This window comes from Trachinotus anak, unplaced genomic scaffold (genome assembly GCF_046630095.1).
Source record: "Trachinotus anak isolate AG129_WGS33_773 ecotype Australia unplaced genomic scaffold, CSIRO_AGI_Tana_v1 ptg000007l, whole genome shotgun sequence".
NCBI classification, from domain to species: domain Eukaryota; kingdom Metazoa; phylum Chordata; class Actinopteri; order Carangiformes; family Carangidae; genus Trachinotus; species Trachinotus anak.
In genome coordinates this window covers 2,598,814-2,615,589 of record NW_027273858.1, presented here as the reverse complement: position 1 = coordinate 2,615,589, position 16,776 = coordinate 2,598,814, and the positions used below count along the sequence as shown (strand labels likewise).

Below are 16,776 nucleotides of genomic sequence, written 5' to 3'. Positions count from 1 at the left end.
GTGAGGGCGTTGTAGAAGTAAAACAGATCAAGTGAAAAAGAACTGCTAGAGCTAATAAATGTCTTTTTCAAAAATAAGACAGCGCATTTTAGAGTGGCCTCTTATTGTGATCAGCCCAGGTACACGTGTGCAGTAATCATGCTGTGTAATCAGCATGTTGATCTGTCACACCTGTCGGATGGACAGATTATCTTGGCAAAGAAGAGGTGCTCACCAACACAGATTTAAGCACATTTATAATTTATCAATTTTTTATTTATTAAGAGAAAATTAAAAAAAAAATCTTATTTGAACTTGTGAAAAATGAGAGTAAAAACAAAAGTGTTGTGCTTATGTTCAGTATATTTACAACACCAAGAAATCTTTATTTTTCTTGATAAGTTGTTCATCAACAGCTAACCAGTAAAAATAAAATAAAAGGGCTCAGGAGTCGTGAATATTTTAGCACAAATATAGAAATTTATTTCAGAAAGGGAAATACATGACTGACGTGGTGCAGCAACACACACCTTCAAGTGAAGCACAAAATGCTTGGGCGCAGACCTTTCTTCACAGTGAAAAAACATTGATTGTTTCAAAAAAGAAAACTATCACTTCCAGCCACACATACTGTACACTCACCACTGAATTGCACTTGTGAAAACAAGCAAACAAAAACATTCGCTCTTTACACCATTTCTTTCTTGACATACCATAACCACAGAAATTTTTCCAAACAAGACAATCAATCACATGCAGAGTCGCTCTCGTGACACATCTGTTGATAGCAGCTCAGTTCCTTGACAAACATACCTCAAAATTATATCCTCCAAACATTTTTCATCACAAACATGTGCACTTTACATGGTGGGAAAGAAAGGGCTGCATGACTTGAATTTTTAAAATGAAGGCAATTTTGAATCATGTTGGATTATTTTCTCATTTGAAGAAGGTGCAAAAGTTTAGTGTGCATTTTTCATTAGAAATGAATCAGTTGTATTTCCTTTAGTAGAGAATCATTTGTTGCCATGCACTCTCTGTACTTTCCCTTCAATATGAAGGACTTAATCAGCTCCATTTCCACTTCCTAAGTTGACAGACATCACATTGAGAGGGACATCTCAATCAGTGCATACTTAACCAATACATCAGGCCCCCAGAAAAGGCTTAACATTAGTTGTGGATTGTACAGATACTCTGTATTTTAGTGGGCAGGCACTCTAAGAAGGCACATTACTATTTTACAAGAGAGGAATATGTTAAACATGACAGATTTCCCCCATAAATCCCTCGTTTTCCAACCATGTTCTCAGGCCGAATGACCATGCTACAGCAAAAAGCAGGTCAGTTGGGCACACTACAGTGAGGCTTCTGTCTGGTTTGTGCATTTCCTCTGCTGGTTACTTCAAGGTTGTTTGCTTCAGTTTAGTTTCTGGCCGGGAGCCAACCAAGCTCCACAGCTGGATTCATACTGAATGCCTTGTCAGTGTCTTATTTATTATTTAACTTATTTCAGTGCCATTTCAGCAAGCACCCTGATGTTTTCACCAATAAGGCACTGTGTTTTCAATCTGACCCCAGCTCTGCCAGCCAGGGAAGAGTCCGGTGGACATGCGAGGGCTGCCGAACTGGTCGAACTCCATCTCCAGCAGCTTCATACTCCCGTTTTTCTGCTCTGAAGGTTTCTTCTGCTCAACAGAAGCTGGGGGTGTCAGATTGTTCAGGTCCTCCCCATTCAAGCCGACGTGCTTGAGAACATAGTTCTTGCCATCGTTATTGTCCCAGAAGGTCTGGCCCTGGACCTTAAAGCAGATGCAGAATTCAACCCGATTCTGTGGTGGGACGAAGGCAGGCAGCTCCAGAACAAACGCAAAGGTGTCAGAGTCCTGGCAGCCGTAGACGTTGTTCAGGAAGGTGCACTCGACATCAGTGAAGCTCGCCCATGAGTCGAAGGTGGTGCGCACCTGCACTGACTTCTCAAACCCAATGTTTCGGACCTTGATGGTGCCGGTCAGTGAGCGTTCTTGCAGTGAGCAATTCTCCAAGCAGACTGAATTCTGGATCAGGCGGTTCCGGAAGTCTAGGTAGTCGGCTGAGGGCTGCTTAAAGTCCAGGGCCAGGCTGCGCACTGAGTTTATCTTTAGATCCATTGTGGCTGTTTCCAGGTCTGTCATGTCAAACTGCAGCTCCTCCGTGATGCCCCCACAACGCTTGTTTTGATACGGCTCATCGTCAAATTTAGAGAAGACGTGGATGGCAGTGAGGGACATGCCCTTTGTGTCGGCGAACACCACCCTCTTTTTGCCGGCCTTGTTCCAGGTGACGCAGCTGCCATCTTCCACCGCTTTCTGCTGGCTGCTGAGGCAGGGTCGCAGAGGTTTGTAGAGCTGCTGGTTGTGGCAGCGGGTGGTGGACTGGTTGACTCGGTTCTTGGCCCTCTGGAGCTCCTCATAGGAGCTGAGGAAACCTCGGAGCGGCGGCGGAGAGTGGCTGATGTAGAATCTCATAGCCACATCCATCGGCATCACAGGGCCAGGCATAGCTGATGGACTGAAAGACCTGAGCACACTGAGGGAGGGAAAGGGAAAGAGAGGAAAGGAGGTGGAGGGAGAGAGGGAGAGAGAGAGAGAGTGAGAGAGAAATTGAGAGAAAATTTGAGGGTGGTGGAGAGAGAAAGAGAAAGGGGGAGAGATTAGAACAGCAGCTACCGCATACAATTAAAAAAAAAACAAACAAAAAAAAAAAAACAACAGCTTCCCTTTTTCTGGCTCTAAAAAAAGTTCAGGTTTGATGAAACTCATTACCTCTGCAATCACCACAATCAGACACCAAAACTTTGCAATATCAGCCCAATGAAATGCCCCAGTCTGACAAAATATGCATCTGGTTTTACAATGGCTCAGCAACACTGACATTATACACAAATTTAAACCCTGCTTGGTATAAAAAAAAATCATGCACACGAAAAAAGCAGTACAGATGTTCTGCATTATGTATGCTAGTATGACATGCGTCACTTTTGCAAAACCATGACCAAGCTTTATCTATGATCCTTACCTTGCAGCACTCATCGAAAAAAGAAATAAACAGCTCCAAGGAGAAAGAGTGTTTGAAAATTGTTCAGTCTCTCTGACTTCCGAGCTCTGTAGAACAGCTTTTTCTAGAAGTGCATGCTGTTGTCACTCCCCCTTTCCTTCCTTCTCGCTCTTGCTCTCCTCTTGCCTTTCAGTGCCGGGTGCTGCTCAGCACTCAGGGATTTCAACTGCCACATAGAGACAATTTGCATATTCTGTCATATGGTTCCTCAAACAGCCAATGGAAAGTTAGTGAAATTCCTTGCCAGCCAATCAGCACAAATTTGACCTGGCTGCCATCCAGCTGATAGGGGAGTGACGCCTGCATGGGCCTCATGGTTGAGATGCCTCAGTCTGTTGCCTCAGCTGCTATTTGAGAAACATTATGGACCCCTGCTGGTGTTGGAGATGATCTTCAGATCACTCACTGCAGTGCTGCCTAACCCTCTGTGACAGGGATTCCCAGACCACATCACAGCAGGATTATTTTAGTCTCACTGACTTTGTAGCCAGAGAGAAGTAATTTGTTTTAAAAAAAAAAAAAAAAAAGATAATTAAACTATAATAATAATTAAAAAAAAAACAACATTTCCTATATTTTGAAGACACTTCAAAATATTTGATATTTCACATTTGAAACTGAATTTTTAAGGTTGACACATTTGTGGTCCAACAAGCAGAAATCACATTTCTAATGTTCCAAATCATCAACTATTAATGGCTTTTAAAGGAAGAAATATCTTTCAAAATGTGGAAAATAGACCATATTGATGCTGTGACACTGCAATTTTTGAACTGTGTTTAGCAGAGTGTTATATAATGAGGGCCAGGAGTTGAGCTGATGTAATTTATCTGACAGTTTTTTTGGCACCTTTGGGATAAATGAAATAATCATGACACTGTGATCTCACAGGATTTCATTAAAGTCCTTGTGTTAAAAAGACCTCAACACATATCAGACCAAAATACATTTGATGTGAGAAAACTCAGCTTCTGAAAAAGTTAATACTTAGAAAACCCTCAACTTTTACTGCTTAAATTTAACTGAAATTTCTCATGTTTTAATCTGAGTCCTCCTCTCTGTCATAGTTGTTGCTGTTTTGACTTGTATGCATGCTGACAGAGATGCTATTTTTAAAGCTTATTTGCTCCATTGATTTTCTAGCGATGGGTTAAACATTATCCTCAAAAACATCAAATGGAGTCGACTTTATTTGGAAAAAGGAGGGAGGGTTTTTAACTAACAGGCAGAAATGGGAGAACTTTATTCTTCCATTATGCTTTTACTCAGCTGACAGTCATCCTGACCACTTGTCTGATTTAGTATCAAGTCCAAGAGTTGAAAGGTGCCGCCACAAACTTTCTGTGGTGCCACAACTTTTTGTTGCGGCACCTTCATAGTTACAGAAGAAACCCGTGACACACAGTCAGTCTGTTTCAGGATTTCCTTTTGTAAATCTGATTTCTAATTGATTTCAGGGTCTTTCTCAGGTAGTTTTCTTTGGATCAGACACTGGCAGATTTCTGACTTTAACAAACCTCAAAGTCAGGGAGCGAGATTCCTCTGCTCCCTCCCATCACTGAAGGGTTTTCCCCCTCGTGCCCCCCAACCCGCACCTCTGTGTACCTCTGGATCATCTGTAGGGAGACTTTAGACTCAAAGTACGGGACACGCAAGTTTCACATGGTCATAAAGACAACAGACTGTATTTATCACAGCCGTGTCTGGCTGTCTAAGGGTTACCAGAGGCTCAACGTCAATATTGTATCATCTGTATAATTCTTTATACAGCAAAAACATTTACAACCAAGTAAACTCAACAGTGATTAAAATCTTCTATAAAAGGCAATAAAGGTATTAAATATTTCAACAAACAAATCTGATAACAGGTTTATAAAAAAAGAGTAAATATTATTGTTTATAAAGAGATTTCCCATGAGGAATATTAAATCTCAAGTCTAATTATTTTCATGTAATTTGATTATGTGCACCTCTAACCAAGACATTTGTGTTTTCACTCATCTTTCTGTTTTGTTTAAAGTTTTTGGCTGAACTTTGCGAGGGTCAGGTGTTGATTCTGGTGGTGGCAGAAATGTGGGATTTCCATTCTTAGCTGATGACTCTCTTTGATCCCTTAGCTTATCATGCAGTGTTCATGTGATCATACCAAAGATAGAAGTCTGGGTTTTCAAAAGTAAACTCAGGGAAAATAAAAGGTTAAACAATCATACTGAAGCTGCAGCTGTGCAAGCTGGGATGACCTGATGAAACAAAGGTTAGATCAGATAAATTACGAAAGAGGTGGGAATGACTATATATATGTATGGGAGGAGCACCAGGTGACAGCAGTCACATTCTCCTCACTCTGAAGATGTTACCTCGCGGTGTGTTGCAGGTTTGTGGTTATGGGTGTTTATCAGAAACTGTTGCTCAAGGAATGTACAAAAAAAAATGGAGTTATCTGAAGCCAATGAACAAAAGCTGCTGATTTTCATTCCACAGTACATGAAAACACAATCATCTATCTACCCATCCATACGTACAATACACACATTTAACCGTCCATCTGCTTATTGAGCATTTAAGTGTTTAGTTTATAAATGTCAGAAAATCCTGAAAATGACGATCACTGTTTCAAAGAGACCAAGGTCTCGCTTTGTCTTGTACGACCAAGAGTCCAAAAGAAATGTTTGTTTTAAAAATATTTGCAAATTTATTAAAAATCAAAAACTGAAATCTCTCATTTACAGAAGTACTAAGATCCTTTATTTAGTACTTTGCAGAAGCCCTTTGGCAGTGATTACAGCCTCCAGTCTTTGCATGCTGGAATTTAGGCAGTTTGGCCCGTTCCTCTTGGCAGATCCTCTGAAGCTCCATCAGACTGGAGGGGAAACATCTGGGCTGTCATCCGTATGTCTCTCCACAAATGTTCTATGCTGCTCAAGGCTTGGCTTTGGCTGGTCCACTCAAGGACAGTCAGTCGCCCCCGTCTCAGATTGTGTTCACTCTGGAGCAAGTTTTCTTGGAGCAAGTTCTCTCTCTGTATTTGACTGTATTCATCCTTCCCTCAATTTTGACCAGTCTCCCTGTTCCTGCTGCTGAGAAGCCCCTCCGATGCATGATGCTGCAACCACCATGCTTCACCATAGGATTGGTATTCAGCCAGGTGATGAGCATGCTCTTTGGCAAACTCCAAGTCAGCTTTCATGTGTTTTTTACTCAAAATGGCTTCCTTCTAGCCACTCTGAAGACTTAAATGATGGAGCGCTGCTGAGACGGTCATCCTTCCAGTAGGTTCTCCCATCTCTGCAGTGGACTCCTGAAGCTCTGTAAGAGTGATAACTGGGCTCTTGTTCACCTCCCTGACCAAGACTCCTCCTGCCAAGTTACTCAGTTTTACCAGACGGCCAATTCTGGGAAGAATCATGGTGGTCCCAGACTTTTTCCTGAGACCTTGTCCTAATTTGCCTCAGATGGCCACCAATCAACTTCTAGACACATTTCAAGGATAATTAAAGCAAAGAGGATGCACCTGACAACAATTTGGAGTTTTGCAGAAAAGGGCCTGAATACTGTTAAGGTCTGTCATAATGGATTATTAAATGTAAATCAATGGGCAAAAATGGCAGTTTTATCCATTTAAAGTTGAATCTAAAAGACAGGGAAGTGTGCAAAAAGTGTGGGGGTGGATACTTTCAGAAATGGCAGTATGTGTGTGATCTCTGTTTGGAAATATCAGCATTACGACAGAAAGTTGACAGATCTGAAGACGACAGGAAGGTTGTGATAATTGTGGTAACACAGAGAGAGGCAGAGACAGAGAAACCTTATGTCACCATTGGCTTGTTGTGTAACTGGCCCACCAGTTGGCACGGATACTGTTCACGTAGCAACCACTCGATGGCCTGCAGACAAAAGGCATCAGGAGAGGTTATCAGGCACAGTGATTGGCTGACAGCTGTCAGGTGACCTAGATTTCTCTTAAGATGTTGACAGCACTCAGGTTATGTATCTCACAAGCACTTAGACCCAGCAGAGCAGAATGTACAGTCAGCCATACCTGTGTGAAAGCTTACTGTAAAAATAGTCATGATTCCTTCCATGCATTATTTCATTTAGATCCTCATTTACTCACATTGTAAAGAGAGTAAAGAAGATCCAGTTAGTGATCAAGGGCAAATAGTATCAGATCTAAACTGCCAAATTTAATTGTTGTTTTAGGTAATTGACAGACTCAAAAGAAAAAAAAAAAAATGTCAAAAGTTCTTTGCAATCAAGAGAGAAGTTCAACAACTTCTATGAGTGAAATAATTATACATGTTTCACTTCATGTGTGTATTTTCAGAGGAAACCTGAACTGCTGAGCACATTTCCAATTGTAAATCCATTCAATGTGTAGATAGACAGCCAGTCTTTTTTCATCCTGCAACATTTAGAGAAGAACAACAAGTTTTTTCTCTTTATTTAAAACCAGTTGTAAGCTGATGGCTGATCTTTGTATACGGAGAATTATGTGTGGATTCATTTGGATATAATAATATAGTGTAATCTGCACACAAATGAGATTCATAGTTCTTAGTTATCAATGTAAATTGTCAAAAGAACAGGACCTAGAATTGATCCCCGTGGAACCCCTTTAATGATGTTGATAGGTTCCCAAGTGCACATCTTCAGCTCATAACTCCTGAACCAGTATCTGGCAGTAAAAGTATTTCAGTGAATATCATGATCTACAGTATCAAAAAGATGTGTCCTGAAACGAAATCCTTTTGAGATTAATGAGCTTTTATTTCTGCATTTGCTGTATTTCAGTCAAAGTCAGAGCAAAACCCTCATCTGGCCTCTGACCTCTGACCTCAACCTGAGACAGAACACTTTCTTTGATGACAACTGGAAATAAATCCTCACACTTTTTAAAGCAGATAAAAAATACATAAAACAGGGAAAATGTTAATTATAAATAACATCACATACCAAGAATCAAAAATTTTCTCATTGAACTGAAAAATACGTGCAAAAGTGAAGTGATTTATTGTACTACATTTTATCTTTACGCACACATACACACATGGCGTTGAGCCCAGTTGCCATGCTGGTCCTCTGGATCTTGGCTGCCATGAAACATCCCACTGACCACTGCCTGGCATTTGTCAGGGGTCGTGTCAACAGCTGGAAAATCCGGTAACAGTTCATGAACTGATATTAAATGAGGGCAGACTGAAGTCTGTTTCACTGACCACACAGTTTTTTTCTCTACATATGTACATATTTTCACAAATGAAAATTCAATATATGTACATATATTATATTTATGCATGATTGAATTTTCACGGTTATCGACAACTCTCAACTTTTTAACGTCATTTCATAATTTTCAGGGTCTGACCCTATATGGTCATCCAAGACTTTTCTAGGTGAATTTTTTAATGTACCATACTGTCTGTGCTGCTGGTACAGATTATACTTGTATTTTAGATTTGTCTCTGAGGATGGGGGGGGGGGGCACATTACTTGCATGCTGTCTGGACTTTGATGTAGATTTGGCAATGGAGTTAATGGTTGCAGGTGGAAAAGACTTGATATGATCAGCATTATAAATAAAACTTTATTAATTTAAATTATACATTACTGTGTAGAATTAATTCTATGTGGCTGAGAATCACGAGTGTGTGAACAGTAATAAAACAGACCAGGTGTGCAGAAAAACTATTTTATATACACACACACACACACACACACACACACACACGTATTTTAAGATGTTCCTACATCCAGCCAGCACCTGAATGCTAACTGTCCATGGGCAGTTCTGTTCTAAATATAGATTTATTCCACTCATAGTGTGTTCAGTGGGTCAGAAGTGATGCACTTTAAACAATGCAGTGTGTCCTCATTTCAGATATTACAACTACAGAAATAGAAGCAGGTTTGAGAGCAGAGATCTGCTCCGGCTGTGCAGTCAGATCAAACGGGTCTGATAGTAACATGCTCGACATCAGCGGACATCCAAGTGAGACATGGTGTTTACTGTCAGCCTTTGATGATGGAGACATTAAAAGGAGGCATTTAAGGGAAGGAGAAAGTCAACAGATTTTAACTGAGAGGTCTAATTATCCATCCTCCAAACACCTGCGTGAGCTCTTATTTGGTTGCGAAGAGACAAACAGGAAGTCAAAACCACATATCAGCCGAAACAGAGAGACAATCAGCTTGTAGCTGTTTATACAGTGAGAAACAGCAGTGGACAGGGTCCTTGTCAATATACATGTATTGTAGATATAGGTTTCTGAGCACGGCCCTTGTGGCTGAGAGGCAGCTGCTTCACTACTGCACCACGGTATCAGCCATGGGCACTGGTCTGAGAGATCTAATCAGGCAAACACCAGACACCTGTATGAGCAGCACAGCCTTGTACAAGCAGGTTGATCATGTTCCAGGGAGAAACTCTCCATGTTTCCATGAACCTGCTTAATGCACAATTTGAAATTGCAAACAAAAAAAAAAAAAACTTAGTCATGGAAACACACACATTTCTAAAAAAAATTGTCACAAAAAAAAAATTATACATTGCACAAGGTGGCTTTTCAGACTCAGAAGAGTGAAATGAGACAATTTTTCCACATTTAAGTCACATGACATCCACAAACATTGCAGACTATTATTTCCCAAAAATCCCAGTTACATGGTCACTGCTAGATATAAGAGAAAACACAGCTTACAGCTTTATTCACATTACACAACTCAATGAAAACACAGACCATTTGTAATTGGGTTTTGTCGACTTTTCTTTAGTCTTTAGTTTTCAATGTTTTCTTCTCTGTGCAAAACTGCAACAAAAACATGGCTATTGGTGCATCTGTGAGTGAAAAGATTGCAGAGACGGGTTTGTGTAAACGTGTTCTTTGGATCTGAGTTTGTCTCTGATCTGTTTAGGTTAGGTGATATCAGTATAGATACACATTTATCATTTATCACTTATTTAGAGCCTTGTGTTGTGATGTAGGTGAGTGTGTCATGAATTTAATGAATGAATCACAGACATGTTTTTGATGGTAAATATGATAAATAAATATTGTGTGAATTCTCTGAGCTGATGACATAACTTCTGTGCACATGCACACAACAGCAGAGAAACACAGCACTGATCCTATTGATCATAGGGTCGAATCTGGAATTTGAATTAATTCCATGATGAAAGCACAGAGCTCCTCTATGGTATAATAGAGCAGATCTATATCTAAATCTATAAATGTCCTTTCTCACAGTCGCCAGGTGCTGCACTTTCAGATATTAGATTTGTTATCAATCAGTGTTTTTATTGCTTCTCAACAAATTGCTGCCTGAATGAGGTCACACAGGTAAATATCAGACACACCTCTCTTTGCTTTAATGTCTCTGTCTCTGTTGAGGTGTGGGTGTGTCTGCAGTACGGCTCGCAGCCCGGACGAGGGCTCAGGTTCATTCTTTCATATCTTCTCAGCTCTGTAAATGTGTCTGCAGCTCCTCAGACTCAGTTACACAGTTCACTGTGCAGAGAATCTGGGTTGTGAGCCGACCTTATGTAACCCTGGACCACACCCACATGACGCTGTACTGCACACTGGCTCTCTTATGGCCCTGAGGTAATTAAATACTGCAATCAGCTGTCGCCCCAGCTGAACTGAAGTCTGAGTCTCACTGTACAAGACAGGTCCAGGTCCAGGTCCAGGTCCTGTTTGTGGGTTTTACTCACTGAACATAATGTTTTTTAAAGTCTGGGTTGTGACCTACTTGTGGGTCATTAGGCATTAAGGGGGACGTTATTAAAAACATATTAACCAGCTGTTGTGGACTATAGACTGTTCATTTGTATATACACATAATGTCCCATTTGTAAATACACAAAACGTCCCTACCCCCCTCCCAATGTCCTCCCTACCACCCCCTCTTCTCTACTTGAATTTCTCTCACTCATTTTACACATTTCATTCATATTCTAAGAATCTTAATTGTTTCTCTCATTTACTTTTTTTTATATCAATTATTGATCTTACACTTGTCACATGTGTTTGTGATTTGACTCTTTTTAATTTGTTGTTGTAGGATATTATTGTTACATACTGTGAATTTGAGATCTGACAAAATAAAACTGTATGTACTGTATTTAATTAGTGCAACAGCTGCTTCATACTTGTCCAGTTCTTCAGAGTAAATATCCTGAAAGCCGTGGGGGTTTGTGTTGTTAATGTTTTTATGCTTCCTGGAGTTGAATCTGTTCTTGTGTAGAAGTCATGATCAATCACATCGTGTGAAGCACGTAGACTGTGTGATCTGTCTCTCCCTGACAACCAACAAAAGAAAACATCCGAAAGACGACGTTCCTGCGTTGGTGGTGAAAAGGTCCAATCAGGCAGAATAACTGAAAACACCTGTGCAGGTCTTTACCTAGGTTGTTAAGGACACATGACTTTCTTTAATCACATGCATTCTCCTCACACACAGCTGCTGTTTGAATTCTGAAAATCCTGTTGTCGCGCTAACTACCACTCTGCCATTTCAAAATAAGAACAACGTGAGAGAAGAATCAGGGCCATGATTAGCACTCGTGCTGTCTGGGACAAGTCCGACAAGTCCACCGAGTTAACTTAACCTTACCGTAGTTGCTATGCACACAGTAAATACTGTAGTACAAAATGTGGAAAAAAAAATTGCATTCAATTCTAAAAAATGTTATGTAATATGAAGTTTTGCAGAATCATCCAATATCAGTGTTCTTCTCTGGTGTCAGAGTAAAGTTTGCAGGTTGTGCATTACTTGTAAGAATATCAGTAACTTTAGCTTCTTGTTGCACACTGGTGAACATCAGCACCAAGGTGTTGGTAGTTGTCAGGTGGAGGCTGCCACCACCACAAATAACCTGCAGTGGAGAGTTAAAGAAAGACTCTTCCGTGTCTCTGCTGAACTTAAGGACAGTTGTCCTTTCTTAGACAATGCTTTTAATCACAGGATCCAAGAGTTCAGTGGCTGAGAATGATTTTGATTGTTTGCTTCTCTCTGTAGCCTAAAAATATATTTTTTAAAAAGTTAAAGCCAAGTCTCTAATGAATGACGTGGCCGCAGCGTGCTGAGGTCTGTATACCTATTTAACCGTGCAGGCTGGCACATTCAGGCCCAGACACACACACACACACACACACACACTCTCCTACAGAATGTGGAGTGTGACACGTATGCAGTATTAACTACAGGATCACATTCTGTTGGAACGTTGTCAGACACTCTTGTCCTAATGTAAATCATGTTAAAGCATGCACGCGCACACACACACAGGCAGGCACTGTGCCACCTCAGGCTCAACTGGTCTTGAAATAGCAGGCGTCTGTGGCTGGACTGTGATCTGACTGATGTTTGACTGATGCTGCAGCCTGTGTAAATATCCTGACAGCAGCTTGAACAGCTCACACTGCTGGACACAGTCCACCGGTCAATTCAGTTCAACACTGGAGGACAATACAAGGTCGACAAGACTGTCTCCACTCATGTACTATCAGAGAGGAGTTTGAATGGGAGACTTATGAATGAAAATAAACTGATTTTTTGTTTTACCTAAGCCAATAACCTGTGTAGAGTTCACATTCACAGTGAGCCTCCTTGCAGTTAAAGAGAACAAATGTGTGAAAAGAACATGTTTTACTAAAAGGTCTCATATCATCAGAACAGGTTTCAACTGCGTTTTGTGTTTTAAATAAACTTGAAGGTGTAAAAGTAAAGCTATGAAAATATGAAGTAGCTCCTTATAGCTTATCCAGTTTCTACGTCTAAACCAGATAAGCGATAGTTGTCGAGCAGCAGCTGAGTTGCCTGTGGGAGGGTAAGACAGTGTAAACACACTTCTATTGGTGACTTTAAGTTAAGAACAAAGTTTTGTCAGCAGTGTGTTGAAGAGCAAGAGCTTTTGCACAATCTTGATGGTTTTAGCTACCCCTGGTGTTTCAGCTACAGTGTGCATGCTAACGGCTAATAGTAAACTAGCATTCATTAGCGCACAGTTTCAGAATCAGAATCAGAATCAGGTTTATTGCCAAGTATGTTTTCACGTACAAGGAATTTGTTCTAGTGAATGGTGCAGAGCGCACCAAAACACCGAGGATCTGCGGCGCCATTTAAAAAGGAGGAATGGGGAAAAACAAGTGGAGAGGAGAGGAGAAAAAATAACAGAACCCAAACTATACTCCTGGGGGGGGGGGGGGGGGGGTACAGTGTGGGATTCGGTTTCTTTGTATACCTGACTGTGAGTGTAAAATTTTGTGTCTTGTAGTACAATTTCATCTTACAGTTTTTTGTCTTTTTTTTTTACTGTGCATTCAGGGTGAAAACAGGGAGAACATCAAAGTGACCAGAAGTCATTGACTTTCTATGTAAGCCAGCGTCTCTTGTCCCCATCAAACAAAGAAGGAGAAGTTTGCTTACAGGGACTTAAAAAAACAGATGCTTGGACAAAGGTGTCTGACACTGTATGTGTTCCAGGTGAGTTGGTAACGTGTAGCTTATAATATATTTTTTGAAAGTTGGAGGGAACTGCATGCTAACTATCTCCATAGCGTGCAAAACACAAAAGTGTCGCTTCACAACTTGGTGGCAATAAGTCAGTAATATTAATGTCACTAACGTAAAAGATTTCATGTGGTTAACTTACACCCTACTTGTGGTCAGTTGGCACAAAGAAACAATGTCTGTTTGCTCTGCGGGTCCTTTAAATACAGTTTGCAACACCAAGCATCATGAACAAACTTTCTAGCCGTCTATGTCAAACAAACTTCAACAGCGTCCTTGGCAAAGCAGCCAAACTGAATTTTGAGATTGAGCCTGTGTTTTACTTTAAAACTTGGTAACTGTTTTCAATTATATTAGTTATTTTGAAAATGATTTGTTAGACTCATTTATCACACAGGAGGCCATGAGAATGAGGCCAGAATAAATCATCTGCTTTGTGCCTGAACCTTTGGTTTGAGAAAGTAAGTTATGATGCAAGAGGCAGCACCTCTGTGAAACGCTCACTTTGCAGTTTTTAGCCTGCAAGCTGCTGTCAGCTGGACAGTCACAGTTCAACAGGACAAACTCATTAGTCAGAGCAGAGATAACACAGGTGATGAAATGAGGGGAAAAACGAACTAAACTCACTTTTAATTAAAGATCAATGAGAGTTTAAAAGTTCAAATTCAATAAAATAAAACTTATATTGCTTCTCTCTCAGTGTATTTTACTGTCAGCTGCTGATTTGATGATGAGAATGATGTCAGCTGTCTGTGACTGCAGAAAATTTTACGTTGATTCTCATTTCTGTTCCTCATTTCATTCGTCCACTTGAATGATTTCCCATTGAAATCTCTCTATAACACTGAGCTGTGTCCACATTACTTCTCCCTGTAATACACGTTGTGTGGCACTTTTACTTCAGTGATCCAATGATGACCTCTGGTGGTGTAATCTGAGCATTGCCTCATATTAACGCTGTCACTTCATGCTTATTGATAGATTTCAAATTGTTTAGCAAATGGACATTACACATTGGCATCTATGATAAACATTTAATGGATCAGATTTTATCTTTTTTCAGAAAAAAATCTGAGATTTTTAGTTTTCAAGTTGTTTTTTTTGTTGTTGTTGTTGTTGTTGTTGTTGTTGTTGTTGTTTTTTTATCATTATATTTATTGTGTATTTAAAACCAACCACCTTTACATATATACGTTACATGCCAGTATTGTGTAATACAACATTGTAAACATCTTTCATTCATTTCTGGTAAATATCCTGGTTTCATTCTTATTAGAGTTTGGCTCACCTTTGCAATTACAGATATCGTCCAGCAGAGAGCAGTAGAGACCTGCCGGGTCTGAGCCTGAAACTGATGCAGATACTTGTAAATTTAAATCAGAATGTGACACCTTGAGCAGGAGCTGTTGGTTTCACTGGTGCAAACGTCTTGAAGAGAGAACAGGAACAGATTTTTAATATCAGTTGCGTGTGTTAAGGTGAGAAGAAAATCTGTACCTGCTTCTCCTCTGATTGTCTTCTTATGGAAAATGGTTGCCAAGACAGACAAACGTACCCTGATGTACACTCATGTTAAAGGTCCAGTTCATTACAGTTAAGTACTTCGGATTACGTATTTAGGGTTTTAGCTACTTATCAAATGTCAACGAGATTTCCATGAGGTTTGCCTTCCCTGGATGCTATTTGACCCATCTTTTGCTCATTTTGATCCAGACATGTTCATGTCCTCTTTTTGGTCCTCAGTTCTGCATCACCACCAGCCCTTTCTCATCTCTGGACTGTTCACAACGTTTCTCTTCACTGAGTTATCTGAGTATCGTAATCACCACTATCGGGTTGGCCTGGCTGTGTCTTGTTGTGTGTCTCATCTCAGTTCATATTTCTTCTGCTGTACTCAGGTCTCTCTTGCAAAGGAGATCTTGATCTCACTGGAATTTCCTGATTTAAATAAAGTTTATAACAATGATCTGGAGAACAGGTTGTCTAAAGTCTAATAAATTGAGATGCACAGATATGAATTCATCTTAGATGTCAACCTCAAAGCATCAGAGCACAGATAATTAAGCCATCAGGTATGGTGAAGGAATAGTTATCTGTAGATATCTCATGTTCTTGCTTGGTGTTCCTTTGAGCTGTGTAGACTATTCTCAGCTCAGACTGCAGATATTTATTTTCGTGAATTTATAAAAAATAAACGTTCACTGTCATTTCAACTTTATGTGCAAATATTCACTGTGTGAGAGCTGCTGTAGCTCAGAAGGTCATGATTGTTCAGTGGGTGAAGAAGCAGGTTTGGCATCAGAGAGGTTGTGGGTTTAAATCCTGACTACAATTTTAAAAATGCAAGAGACAAGTAACTGATCTTGTGCAACTCTAGAAGCAGCATTTTAACTGCTGGACTATGAATTAGTGTCCAGGTTCATTAAGCGATTTGTTAAAGACGAAGGAAAAATCTTTTTCCCAGAAAGGTTTAGTGACTTCATCTGCAGCTTCGGTTTGTTTGGCAGTGTGTATCGAGGTGTGTGCCCAAAACGACCGAAGGGGAAAGGAAAGATGAAGATGGTGGAGAAAAGCTGAGGAATAAAAGCTGAACAGAACAGAAGCAGAGAGCTGCCAGACCCTCGCTGTGCTCGAGTCCTTACAGGCACACAGCCAGCGTCCAACATGGGGGGTCTTAGTGTCCGAATCTATGGAGGATCTGACCCATTCTGCTCCCTGCTGAGTGTGTGTGTGTGTGTGTGTGTGTGTGTGTGTGTGTGTGTAACACAAGGACAACTGGGCCACCATGGAGATGTGAAGTGGGAGAGGCGTTTATGATGTGGACACTGGAGTCATGGATGTGAAAAGCCTGTTGTTCTGAGTAATAACAGCCAATCCACCTGATGACCTTCTGCTTTTATGTGACCTTTGGATTTTCTAATACACTGGTGTCTACTCGAGGGTGGTCCACAGCATAATATGTACAGAGAGGATAGTGTGCCAAATATTCAGAAGTACAGATTTAGTGTATTCAAGAAAGAACCTGAATAAATGAAACGAAACACAAGGAGTGCAGATGCCTCTATACAAGGCACGATGGCTCCCAGAATCCTTTGATGAGTGTGCAGATGATGTAAATCATATGTTATGGCCCTTACAGCCTCCAGCTCTCAGCCCGATTCAACACCTAATGAGGGAAGCATGGTCTTC

General features: G+C 40.5%; 1 protein-coding gene across 1 annotated transcript; it reads right to left on the bottom strand.

Annotated features, from left to right (window-relative positions):
* Positions 1-437: 437 nt before the first annotated feature.
* On the bottom strand, positions 438-3,212 carry ppp1r3ca (protein phosphatase 1, regulatory subunit 3Ca). Its single transcript, XM_071479929.1, has 2 exons — positions 3,037-3,212; positions 438-2,547 (listed from the first exon to the last, which is right to left on the bottom strand). Exons 1-2 carry the CDS (start codon positions 3,048-3,050, stop codon positions 1,524-1,526), a joined length of 1,038 nt encoding a protein of 345 aa, XP_071336030.1. The 5' UTR covers positions 3,051-3,212; the 3' UTR covers positions 438-1,523.
* Between the last annotated feature and the right edge of the window lie 13,564 nt (positions 3,213-16,776).